Source organism: Oreochromis aureus, linkage group 6 (assembly GCF_013358895.1).
Source record: "Oreochromis aureus strain Israel breed Guangdong linkage group 6, ZZ_aureus, whole genome shotgun sequence".
In the NCBI taxonomy this organism is placed as follows: Eukaryota; Metazoa; Chordata; class Actinopteri; order Cichliformes; family Cichlidae; genus Oreochromis; species Oreochromis aureus.
Window position 1 is genome coordinate 38,395,084 of NC_052947.1, and position 13,892 is coordinate 38,408,975.

General features: G+C 39.6%; 1 protein-coding gene across 4 annotated transcripts in view; it reads left to right on the top strand.

The window, feature by feature from the left end:
* Positions 1-13,892, top strand: part of LOC116331522 (endonuclease V) — a 75,502-nt gene that overhangs the window by 12,564 nt on the left and 49,046 nt on the right. For all 4 annotated transcript variants that reach the window (XM_031754243.2, XM_031754242.2, XM_039613712.1 and 1 more), the window contains exons 6-7: positions 2,673-2,741; positions 2,932-3,060. In XM_031754243.2, the coding sequence (XP_031610103.1) occupies positions 2,673-2,741; positions 2,932-3,060 (198 nt within the window). The remainder of the gene's footprint in view (positions 1-2,672; positions 2,742-2,931; positions 3,061-13,892) is intronic.

The window sequence follows — 13,892 nt, forward strand, 5'->3', positions numbered from 1 at the left end:
GCAAAGTGACACAGGCCTTGAAAACAGACAGCTGTTTCTTCATGTTTAGCAGTGAATAAGAACCGGATAACTTGTTAAGATGGAGAATCATTAGGTTGTATTGCCTGCCTTCTGTCATCATTAGAGCACATGCATGCGTCCCCTTGAAGTGTCCATGAACATGAAAGTCCTTCTCTCTCTGCTCGCTGTTTTTTATTTGAAGCTGAACATGATGTCCCTGTGCTGGAAGTGATGCAGTGGGCCTTTGTCTGAGCCGAGCTTTAGACAAAAGAGACAGGATGAAAGAGGCTAGAAAATGTTTCTTTCCCTCCTTTTTGTCCTCAGTACACTTTTGGAAAATTGTATCTCTGTTGAAGTTTTGTGTTGCTCAGAGTCCTTCAGGTTTTCGTCGCCTCTCCTCTCTTTTTTCCTCTCTCCCTTAACCTCCAGTTTATCGGTCCTCCTCTCATACTCTATCCCCTTTCTCGCTTTCATCTCCTTCTCCCTGTTTGTCTCTCTTTGTCTCTTCTCTCGCTGATAGCCTGGCTGTAACTCAAACTAGTGTGTTATTGATGACTTACCCCGTGTTTCTGACTTCTGGTGCGCTGGCTTCAGTCCTATTCTTGAATCGAACCCTCTCTTTCACAGACACACACACACACACACACACTATTGGCCTCATCCCAGCCGGGATTGGATGCCCCGTGCGGCCCCTCCTGTCTCCCTGCTGGCTGCTTGCTGTAATCAGTCATAGTAGAGCAGACACTCCATCCATCATGGAGGCTAAACTCCCTTCATCGCTCTGGCCCATAACCCAGAGCACACCTGTCAACAGCAGCCCGCATCACTGCATCTGACTTTGCTCCGTCTCTTTGACTGTGAGAACAAAACTTTAGCTCTAACAGAAATCAAGAGAGGGGTCGTTTAAAATCTTTCTTTGAGTCCAGCGTCCTGCAGATGGGCTCTCATGAGACGTCAAAGATGAGCCAGTTAGTACATCGATAATTTTCTAGTCTTTTATTAGAGTTAGCTCTTTTTTTAGATTTAAAACTATCTTAATTGGAAAAAAATATACATTTAAAGGTTTTTCAGACTCAAGGACTGTTTCTATGTCCTGTCTGGCTATTTCATTATATCTCAGTGACACTTCAAGTCTAACGCCTGAATGATCACATCAAATGTTTGCTTTTGCTGTCTAATGTGTCTAAAATATTAAGTCCAAACTTTATAACATAGATTAGGTTAGGACAAATGTTCTCATCACAAATATTTTAGCCACTACTGAGTCGTGATTATATAACACTATTACTCAGAGACCTTGTAAAATAATATTTGAGTCACCAAACTTAAAAAACAAAAGACAAAAACTTGTCTTTTTAATAGAACATTTGCTTAAAAAGAATTGATAAGTAAAGTGAACATGGCACAGTGTGGCAGTGATATTATTTGTGAAAGATCAGTGCAGGCAATGGAAACAGCTGGGTTAGGAGAGACAGGTGACGGCAATCAGGAAAGGATGGGAAGGAAGTGAAACTATAAGCAAGGCACAGGACACAAATAACTAATAATAACTCAGTAACTGAACAGGGAAGCAGAGAGACATGAATGAGCAGGGGAGGGGAACACATAGAGGAAAATACAAAAAACATAACCTCTATAAATACAAACAGTAACTTAAACTAAAATATAACCCGGAATAAAGAAAACCAAAACTTAGACAGCAAACAAACTGAGAACAAAGAAACTATATTCCATCAAAGTGGCAGGCGGGCGGCAGAAGGAAATGAAAGCTGGAGCGCTGACAGAAAAGAATGAGCAGAATGTGGCACAATAACCATTTTATCTTGATTATCTTATTTTAATAATTGATGGCAGACAACATTGCAGTTGAAATCTAAATTCGATCTGTTGCACGGTCCTGCTTCAGGTTGTATTTAACAGCTTGCACAGATGGCATACCCAAGTGATTCTGACAGAAGACCGTCTCCTAGCAATTGGTGGTGAGTGACATATTGGTAACTAGCTGAGTCAAAATCTCTCTCTCTGAATCTCATACATAATAATTATATTTTTGCACGATCACATGCTTTCGTTTCACAAAACTCAAACACAACTTGAAATATGGTCTTAGGCCTCTAGTCTACTCAAACTCAGTCGGCAGACTACTTTAGATATGTGGTGGTTAACTGAAAATAAGGAATATTAAAAAATGTCACGAATTTGAATTTGTTGAGACAAAACTCTGTTTTTACACAGTTTTAGAAAAAAGATTTTGACATTTTTCCAAAGAGACAAAGTCCAAATAAAATCTTTGCCTTCATTTTTAAATGAATTCATTCCTAATTTTATTTATTTACTTGTGAAAAATTAGATTAAAAAAGTTTCTATTTTTGAAAAAACATTTTTTCAAAATACAGTTTATTTAATTGTTCTAATCTGTATCAGGAGTTTTATTATTGTACGCTTTTGTGCCAGATTTTCTTTTTCAAAGTCATAACCCGCCGTCCTTTCAGTAGAATAAAGATTTGGTCCGGTTTTAGACATGAAAGTGGGGTCACGCAGAGGTTAGAGACAAAGTGACGCGAGTGTGAAGCCTCTGCAGGAGGTTAATACTTTGTTTCAGCTTGCTGCTATTTGTTTTGGCAAGCTGTACATCTCTTTTGACTTTGATTTTTGTTTCTTTGCCTCCACAGATAGCTACTCTGCAAAGAGGAGGAGACAGCTTCCCACTCATAGGCGCCTCAGGCAAAGTGCTCGGAAAGGTGCGGCAAAGGACAGATGCACAGAAAATAGAAACAAATACCTCTGACAAAGGTGTTGTCTTGTTGCTGCTGACTTCAAAGAAAACCCTCCCTGCTGAAAGTCAAACGCAACAAATTTTTTATGATGATCACAACTGGAGAGTGAGACGAATGCTGAAAAGTTACAGCAGACTTCTGTCTTTGAATTCAGGCACTGCGAAGCTCTGACAAGAGCTCGAAGCCAGTGTACGTGTCTGTGGGCCACAAGATCAGCCTGGACACAGCTGTCCGCCTCACACACGCATGCTGCCGCTACCGGGTCCCTGAGCCAATCAGACAGGTGGGCCTACGTGCACACTCGCACACACACACACACACACTGTAAAGCCATCAGGAGTGTTGAGCAGAGCAGCTGCAGGAACGCTAGAAGCCTTTTTTGTGAACAGTAGAAACAAAAGTTGAACTTCTCATCTTAGAAGCAGAACACTGTTTCAGGGAGCGAGCAGTGCTCACCACTTGTGTAACAGTGTCCTGCTGTGAAGCGAGGAGGTGTGAGCATCATGCTATGCAGTGCTTTATTGGCAGCAGGGCCTGGGAGACATGTAAAAATGGAGAGAAGAAGAATATATGCAGCCAAATTAGGGATGTTCCAATTTTGGCTGTATTTTTATATGAATTCCAGCCCCGGCGCAGAAAACTGTGCAGACAGTTTCAAACGATAAGATGATGCCGGCTGTCAGACACAAGTGCAACAAAGCTATAGTGTGACACTGAAGATATTTTTAACTGCAAGGCAGACAGGATCTTTGCAAAGTTGGAAAGTATATGGTTCATACTTTGCTATTATATTTGAGATGCACAGAAATGAATGGATGATGAACAGAGTGAACTTTTTTACTTAGACCAATAATGTTTTACTTACTTTAGACGTTCCCTGTGACCATCAACAAGTAAAAGCTCTTTTTAGTCGACTAAGAGCCATGTAACCTAAAATCAGCTTTCATAATGACAGCTCTGTAGTGCCACCAGTTCACCACACTGACACAGAGTGCATTGTGCTTACAAAGTAAGCCTGCATAGATCAAAATATGCACTCAATTTTTTTAATCGAAATTTTAAATATTTATTCATTTAAATATATAAACAGTGTGCTTTATTAGGAGAGAACATTTTCATTTTCATCATTATTATTATTATTATTATTGTTATTGATAGGTTGAAATACTTTGCGAGTACATTTGTATAAAATGTATCATTAGTCAAAATTTCCTTCCTTCTTTACTTTGCAAAGGTGAGACGTTGTTTTTGTGCTACCATCACTCCTTAAAGTGAAACATAAATACAGTTTAAGCCAGAGTGCATTTTGTTAGCTCTTCTCAGTGTTTCAGTTGAGCTGTCACACTGTCATGAAGCAACCAAACCTTTGATTAAATGCTTACAGAGGCTGGAGGTGTGTCCACAGTCAACACTTTTTTACCTGATTTCAACTGTTTTTTCTTTTCTGATAGAGATTACTGATTTCCCATGAGCCCTCTGCACTGATTGGTTTTGGTTTTAAAAATGCCACAGATAAAAAATATTTATGCATGACACTCAATGTGCTGTTGATTCCTTTTGTTTAACTGCAGCCTGCAAAAATTTAAGACAACCCAGTAAAGTGAGCTGAATTGTTGCCCAGTGGTGGCGATTAAGTTCACTATGAATTTTTTAGTGTCCTTTTTCTCGTGTTGCTCAGCTATATCGTACTCTGCCTCCTGCCCTGTGCATGCTGGCACTGTTAACAGGGTAAGTTGGGATAGAAAGTTAAGTGCTTTTTTAAATATCTTAAAAGTTTTAGTCACTACATAAAATAGCAAAAACAACCACTAAATGTTCTCCTGAGGAAGAGGAGGAACAAGCTTCACCTCACCTTTTTCTTTCTGCCACTAGGCTGTGCTGTGCTTCTGCAGTGCAGCATATGATTACTGCAAGCCACCTGACTGCACTGTAAACACACATACACACACACACTCAAAATCAGTTTTATCAGTTTTTTCGCCAGGGGAGCTGCAGTAGCAGCGGCTAACTCACCTCCTCCTGTGTGTGTGTGTTTATTTCATCAAAGTGTGATGTGTTTTAGCTGGTGGGAAGAGGGGCAGCCGGCAGCAGCAGGGACTGAATGTGGACATCAGAGAGAAGCAGGAACAATCTTACCTTCCTCTGTCCAGTCACCGGTGCCTCCCTCTTCATCGTCCTTTCTTTGCCCAACTGCTCTGCTTTCAGTCTCTGACATCCACCTTGCCTTCTGTGTCTCCCAGTATTGCCCTTGTGTTCTCTCCCGGCTTCTGCCACAGGTACTTTCTCCTTCATAGATCCAGCTGCGATGTTACGTCCAGAGTTCTGTTTGCTCTCGCTGGCAGGCAAATTTTCATCTCTCAGGCTTTTGAAATCACAGTCACATCTCGTGAAAAAAGCAAAATCAAAAAGATATCAACCTGACAGGAAGACTGAATAACTGAATATGTTTGACAATAGAAAATGAAAACAGGTTTTTGTGTGCAAATGTCCATCATGGACAAACTAAAAACATCCAAATATATATAACTACCCACACTTAAACAGATTGTGTGTCAGTCCCACACTTGCACATACTTGGTAGGACTTTACATCCAAAGGTTGCTTGGCTGACCATCTAGTCAGCCTCTTGTTCTGCATCGGCTCCACCTCAGCTCCAGCGAGCGTGTTTTTGCTTCCTTGTCTCTCTACCTTTGCTGATGTTGAGCAGTGGGTTATTCTCTGTGTACCATGCTGTAAGATTATTGATTTCCTCTAGATATAAATCCTCTCTTCCTCTCATCAGTGTTTATAATCTCACCAGAACGGTTGCGCTCTCTGCAGATTTCACGATAGAGTTCTCTCTGCGTCTCTGAATGCAATCATGGGAGAATAGTGTGAACAGGATGAGGCTGAACACTCAACCCTGGAGGTTTGTGGTGTGACGCTCCTGTCTGAGGACGTCCAACATCTAATGTCAGATTGTGCTGCTGGGTTGAAATCAACAAACAACATACAGATATTTGTGCCTTGATTTTCAAGGCAAAGTGGGAGGAAGTGAAGATCTGATCCTTTGATGGTTCAGCCTGACTGAAATGTTATCTTTAATGTACTGGGCCAGACATTTAAACCATTCGTCATCCATTATCTTCTGCTCATCTGAAGTCGGGTTGCTGTAACAGCAGTTTAAACAGGGTATTCCAGATGTCCTTCTCCCCAGCATGGGTTTGCATGAGAGGTCCCAACAATATAATCTCTCCAGTGGGTTCCACATCTTCTTCTGGGTCTTCAAAGTGCCCAACAAAACCTCCAAATGGAGGTGCCCTGGAGGCATCCCGATCAGATACTGAACCGTCTCACTTGGCTCCTTTTAACACAAAAGGAGTAACAGCTCTACTCTGAGCTCTCTGTGGATGTTTGAGCTCCTCATCTGTAAGGCTGAGCCCTGCTATCCTACAGACAAAACTCATCTCAGCCGGTTGTATTCAAAATATATTACACATTACTTGTTACTTTTCTCAAAAGGTTTGCATTACGTTGCTTAATAATTCACCTGAGAAAGTAAATTGTTACACTACTTATTGCATTATTTTGATGTTACTCCATAACATGACCTGAAACACACCATCAGATAGTTACTAGTTAACAGTATAACCATTATGCTACATCCTGCACACCGACACAAACCAGTGTTCTAATGAGGGCACACATACAACCTTTCTTTATTGTTTACATATGTACTATGTCTACTGTCGACTGCTCATCGCTGCCTTTGCTACCTGTTAAGGTTCAGGCTCTGGCTGCTGGGCTGGGTTCAGCATACACTCAGGTTTAACATCATTCTGGGATCTTGGCTAGCTTTGTGTTAGCATGCTGTTTGTACAGATGCTTGCAAAGAGCCGATGCTGTCGGCTCTTTGCAAGCATAGAGCAGTTGTTTCCATCCTTGACACAGTTTGCACTTTACCATTAGACTCTTTTCCTTTTTGTGTAATAAAAATAAAAGTCATGTCCACAACTCCAGTCCTCAAATCATAAACTGCTTCACCATTTTCCTCCCCCTACCAGGAAGAAAAAGGCGTGTTTTTTGTCCTATCCTCCCATTGTGCAGATAACTAATAAACCCTTGTTATACAAGTAATAATAATTGTAACTGTAGTGTGATTACAGATTTTTATATTTGCATTTACATTATTGCATCACTAAAAATGGTGATTGCAGTAACCTGTTACTTTAAAGCTTGTGACACACAAATGTTTGTGACATTAACTGGTCATACCCAGATGTCATGACCATGTGAGATGGTTGGAGTGAAAAACTGGTCGTTGGATGTTACGAATAATTCAAGAAATCCCTCTCTGTCCACCTGTCTTTTCTTCTTGTAGCTTAGCAACAGTTCATCCGATGCACTGTGTGTTGCTGGGAACTGCTGTGCTGAGTTTGATGTTATTTAGATAAGGACTTCTCATAATTTGGCTAAAAGTTGTCCTCTATAACCTGTTTTTCCCTTTAGAGTGAGACGTGCTGTCTCCACTCAGTATGTAAGGGGAAGGACAAACATAAACACACAGGCCTCAGGGGATATTCACTGACACGAGTCCAAGTTTTCCAAGTCTCTCGCACCTTAACGCTTAAAGAGACTGAAAGGTGTAAAATATTAATGAGTGCCTGCCAAAAAGTTCTAGCATTTAGAAAACTGCATCATGGCCAAAAACAGGTTCTCAGAAAGATAGGTTGACACGTTTGCCTTTCATTGTATTTATTTTTTTGTCTTTGCTGTCACAAATGATTTCAGTCTCTTGTGTTGTTTGGACGAGCAGTTCCCGAATAAGCTGCAACCTACAACGAGTTATACACACAAACAGATTTTAAGTTAGTGCGCCGTCATAACTGTGGCTGTCCTGTTTTCAAAACACAGAGTTTATGATAGCCTGGGGTGACACGTGTGACACTCTTCCTGAACAGGTGCTGCACGAGTGTTAAAATGTCAGTAATAAGATCAGCCAGGGCATTATTGTGAAAGGAAGGCAAGATTTTTACAGTCCTTAATATTTGTGCCAGGAGAGGCAATAAAGCAAAGGTCAGTAAGCTGATGTTTCCATTGTGAGCCTCCTGTTTAGTAACTTTAGCGCCTCTTTATGTTTCTCCAGGTCTTTTTTAAACTTTTCTGAAAATATATAGGGAATTTTTCGAAAAGACGTTGGCTCATTTGGAGCTCATGTGATGGAACTGGACTGCTCGGTATCTTCTGCAGGTCCTTGCTTGCCGTCTGGTGGCTAAAGGTCAAAAACTATGATTCACATCATCCTCAAACTGTTCACTGAACATGGAAGCATCCGCATTTGTTATATTTTGCTTGCAAGTGTATTCCGGAGAGCTTGCTTTTCATTCCTATTTCTTTGGCTTGGTTGGGAATATATCAAGGTTTAGCATGTATTCAAGAGTTGTTTTGGCTCTTCTGCCTTTACCAATCTGTATGTAGCAAAAAGAGAGGGGAGCTGAACCAGACGGAACATGTTTAATATTAAGTAAAGAGATTCCTTCCTTAGTTTGTCCCTGATACTGCACTTACATTTTTATTACTGACTGGGCCTTGAGATTATATATTTATAACACGACCTCCATTACAAGTGTGTGCAATAAGTGAGAAAGAAATTCCGAAGGAGGACTTGATGAAAAACATCCTGTCACGATCCTGGGTCTTATGACCCAGTGTTTTGAGTTTAGTTTATTTGGATGTTTATATGATTAAGCTCATGAGTTTTTCTAGTTCCTTGTTATTAGATTCCCCTTGTGTCTTCCAACCCCTGTTAAGTCTCCCTTGCCCTTCATGTGTCTGTTATGTTGAGTTCATGTAGTCATGTCTGCGTTTCATTATGTTTCCTATTTTATTTTCTAAGAGGTTCTGTGTTTTGTTTTACTCTTTCCCTGTGGCGTTGTTGTGTCCATGTTGTGTCTACTGTGCCTTTCTGTCCCATGTTTCAGGTTCCTATGTTCTGTCTCCTCAGTTGCTGTTAAGTTTGCATGTCTAGAGTTCAGTTAGTGTGTTTCCTGTTGTACTTTGAAGGTCCGTGTCTCATGTGAGTGATTCTAGTTTTGCTTCCCTTGTCTCGTCCAGCCTGATTACTCCCAGCTGTGCTCTCCTTCTGTGTCTCATTCCCTCGTTATCCCTCTGTGTATTTAAGCCCTGTGTTTCTCTTTGTCAGTGTCGTAGTCTCCCTCATGGCTGTGTTTTCCTGTGTGTCAGTTTATCTATGTCTCAGTTTAGTTTTGTTATGGTTTTCATGCCATTCTGCAATAAAGCAGCTTTTTGAGTTTAATTCCTGCGTGGTGAGTTTTGCGTTTGGGTCCTTCTCCTGCCTGCACACAGCCGAAACATGACACATCCTTCACTGGTCTCATTTTGACAGGGCTTTTAAGGGGGACCTGTTGTGCTTTTCTTTATTTATAATCAAATATGTTAAAATGGTGAGTGATCATATTAAACATGGCAAAGGTTCCCAAGTAATGAGGTCAATGCATGTGCAAGTACTGTGAGTCCTTTGCTTGTCAGTGAGAGCCCTGATACGGTCAGATCTGTTCAAATGTTCTGCTTGTGAGCGCCGTTTAATCAGTGAAAAAGCGTCTTAGAGTGAAAGGAGAGGAGCAAACTGGACCAGTATGAGATAAATATGGATGATTTTAAACTGTTAGTCGTTCAAAGTTGCTCTATGAGAGTTCAGCAATAAAAAATGAAGCTGGAAATGAGCATAAGGTACTGAAGGTCCCCTTGAGTGGCTGACCCTGTGGTGCAAAAACAGACAAACTCAGATCTCCTCTATTTTTAAGCTGGGATGTACAGAAACATTAAAACTAACTTTATTTTTGGTATTATGTTCCTAGAACTTGGTATGTTTTTTGCATAACTGTAATTTATTCTTAAAGGAGTGTGCACCTCGTTCAGTTGAAGTGGTTGAACTTTCTCTTTTGAGGTCATTGTGATAAAATGTAAAAAAAACCCTTGATGTTCATAGTTTGTGCACAGAAAGTCAGTTTAGCATCTAAGTGCTTTTTTATATATATATGAAGATTTGCATTCAGGCTTCCTTTTATTTGGTGTGAGCTTTGTTAAAGCTGTGTAGATTGTGCCATTGGTTACATGAATCACATATATCAGGCAGTGTTAGAGCTGACTAGCTCTGATGTGCTCCGAGCTCTGTGAATTTGTTTGATGGGTTCTGTGACATTTTATCTCTCCTCTGACCCGCTGGAGTATCTCCCTCTCTTTGTTCTGGCAGCTGATCTACAAATTAAGCACAGGGTAGGAATATGAATAATTAGATGAAGAGAACGGGTGAAGAATAGATGGTGTTGTACAGTGCCAAAGAGGCATGGAGAGACAAATGAGAAACCTAATTACTGATTTCAGTCTGATCCATGAAAACTAGAAATGTGAGATAATTCATGATTTAGAGGTTAAGAGGATGTGCTCCTTGGCTTCAGGAAGAAGGGCTGGTCCTACATATTTCTTTCATTTTGTGTCCCCAGTTTAGCAACTCTATCTTCACTGTCAGACTTCAGTTTTTTCCCTCCAATGTAAGTGATTACAAAGAACCACATTAGAGTATTCAAATTGTTTTTTTGTTGCAATGGAAAAAGTAATGTGTTGATTGTTCTATACAAATAACCAGTTATTTAATTGCTTACAAATCAGTAATCAGAGAGCACAGCCTTTATGTTAAAGTCATGCTAGGGAAAACAGCAATTACATCAAATTTGTTTGTGACAAACAGTAATAAAGTGCAAACTTGTTGTCTGTTACAAATCAGTTGCTGTCTACGTGCACAGAAATTCATATTAGTCACTTAAATTCAGAATCTAGTTACAGCTTCATTAACTTGAAGCAAAAATTTAGAAATACGTTCACAAATAGTGATATAGTTGCTGCAGAATGGTGATTTAACTGCAAAAAATGTCTTATTTAATGAATCATCTTATTTATTTTTTTTAATCGGACTATAACCTGTTGACAACCATTTGGCAAGTTGTGCTCATCAGTGCATATATGTGTAAACAAACATATATTAAAAAAAAAACATATATAGTTACATGTGGAACGTAACCCTCAACTCGGATTTCCAATTTCCATTTGCAGAGGCCCAAAGTGTAAATCTGTTAAGGCACTGTTGTGTATTTGTAATTCATAAAGCCACATACAGGCGCTGATCAGTCTATCCACAAACATGTTGCAGAAAAAAGAAAAAAAAAGCCATTATTAAGATTGTCACCACATAGCTGCTGTTTTTTCTAATATTGTTAACCTGAATCTAACTAGTTTCTTTACTTTAATTAAATTCTTGTTGGCATGTCTGGCAATTAATGGTTTGAATAGTTGCTCTGCATATTTTGTTTAATCACTGATATATTATTTTGTGCTATTCAATATTCTAAATATCACAGATTTTGTGCTATTTAATCATTAATGATCCATAGATGTTGATATAATTTATCATGCTCCCATTAAAAATGTAATTCATTTATGCTCCTATTATTTGAATCGTATTTTTTTATAATCATGTCTTAGCTGAAATTGTGCCTAACAACATTGAAATTTTCTTTCATATTTTTATCTTATTTGTGTACCTTTTAAAAATAACTCTATTACTATTATTCCCATTTTGAAATAATGTGATTCAGTCTGGTTTTTTCTGTTTTCTCTGAATTAGATGATCAACTGATTTTTATTTTCACATCGAATCATTTAATTCAGAACTCAAGTTATGTAAAACTAAACCAAAAAAAAAGAAAGTTTTGCACTTCTGACTATGAAGTCATGCAATGTGGAGGTTTAGGACCTGAATGCAAGAACTGAGGTAGAATTTTGAAGGACAAACCATTTATTTTGTCTGATAAGAATCCAAAGCCTTTAATAAGGGAAACAGGGAAACAAGCACCTGGGGGAACGGTACGAACGGTACGACTGGACAATGAGCCACTGAAAGATATGGCTACTTATACAAGAACTACTGAGGGCTGACAAGGAAAATGGAAACAGTTGGGGAGCAAGAAACAGGTGATGACAAACAAAACACTGAGACAGGAGAAAGTCAGATTAAACAGAGTTAAACAGAAGAAACTCATTATCGATGTAAAACAGGAAGTGTTCAATATCAACAGAGAAATGAGAACTTAACAGAGGGAGAATGCCGACAACTGAAATACTAAACTAATACCAGGAAAAACAGAGAGAACTAAACATAAAGATATTCTAAAGTAAAAATTCAGGTGATAGAGTAAGATATACAGAGGACACACAGGAAGGCTTACAAATAAAAGGAAACAAGAACCAAACTTTAACATGAATAATATCAAACTGAAAGACTGATAAACTCCATCATGACAAAAATGGCCCTTTATTTTTAAAAACGTTAAACTGAACTTTTCTTTTGGGAGCTGGATTTTATTTTTATTTATTTTTTTAGCATACAGTGATGGAAAGAGGCAGCAAATGTTCTTATTTCTGAAACTAAAGGAGAGACGATTTTAATATCTGTGGGGCTTTTTCCCCATTACGTTGGTTATAAGTCTGTAAAATGACCTTGGATTTTTTTACGTCTTCAAACTAAACACAAGTGCATCTGAATCCTGTGTTCTATAATTCTTGTGTTCTTCTCTGTTCTTCTCTCCCGCGCCTGACAAAAATCCTCTCACCTTGCATCACGACTGAAATAAACCCCGCCTTCAGCAGCTTTAGAGATTCACAAAGAAAAAAGTTGAAAGGGAAAGATGACATCATGGTTGGATTCTGCAGTGAAGGCTCATGTGTGAATGCACTGCAGCAGAATGTTAGCGTGGAAAGCCTTAAACACGCACACACACAGAGCTAATTCACGCCTCAGCTCAGTTGTGCTCCCTCACTCCATTAAATTCTCACAGTCCTTTGGTATCCCACGCCTCAACATGTGATGGAGGTAAAAGACCAGCAGACACCTGCCTCAGCTTATCCCCTGCGGTCCCCATGACATCAAGAGCATAGCAAGCAGAGGGCAGATAAAGGAGGCTAACACATCAGAGGGATGTTGCAGATCAAAAAACATAAATCTAATCCGTGTAAAAGCTTTTCTGGGTTTCGTTTGTTGTCTCGTAGAGAACTTCACTGTATCTCGTGGATCTCTAGAGATTTCATTGTCGTCATCTGAGGTGCAGCTCACTCTAATTCGCAGAGATTGCAGCATTGTTAAGATGTATAGCTTCATATACAGCGGGGGAAATAATTATTTTATCCCCGGCTCAATTTGATTTCTGCTCACTTACAAAGACATGAACAGTCTATAATTTTTATGGTAGTTTCATTTTAGTCGAGAGACAGAATATCAAAAATCATATATCATCTATCATATCATATCAGAAATACCAAAAATCCAGGAAAAATCCAGTACATAAAAGTCATCAATTAACGTGCGTGTCAGTGAAGTAAGTGTTTGATTCTGAAGCAAAACATGACCTAATACTTGGTGGAGAAACCCTCGGCAAGCACAGGGGTAAGACGTTTCTTGTAGTTGGTCACCAGGTTTTCACACATCTAAGGAGGGTTTTGGTCTTAGGTTTCTTGGCTGACGCTTGGCAACTCGAAGCTTCAGCTTCCTTCACATATTTTCTATAGGATTGAGGTCTAGAGACTGGCTAGGCCACTCCATGTGCTTCTTTGTGTTCGGGCAAGACCCTACAGCACGTGTGTGGCACAACACTGGATTAAGACTCGAATTCTGATTGCAAAAGCTACCAGACAAGACAGGCTGAGTTTTACTGTAACACAATGAGGGAGAACATTCAACAGGAACCTCAGCTGTGGCATTTGCATCACGTTTTGGAACAAAGCCCATTTAAAAGACTTTCTTTAACCAACCAAAACAATCTCGACGGTAACTTTGTGCACTTCCCAAACATATCAAAGTGTTTTTCTGTTTACACGTATTCACACTCCAGTGAACACATCGGGAGCAACTCTGGGTTCAGTTCTTGCCCAAGGATACTTTGGCATGCAGACCGGAGCACGGATGAAACGGCTAACCTTCCGATTAGTAGATGACCTGCTCTACTCCTGAGCCACAGCCACCTCTACCCGCCAAGTGATTTAGTTCCTGTTTCTCTAATTAGTTGC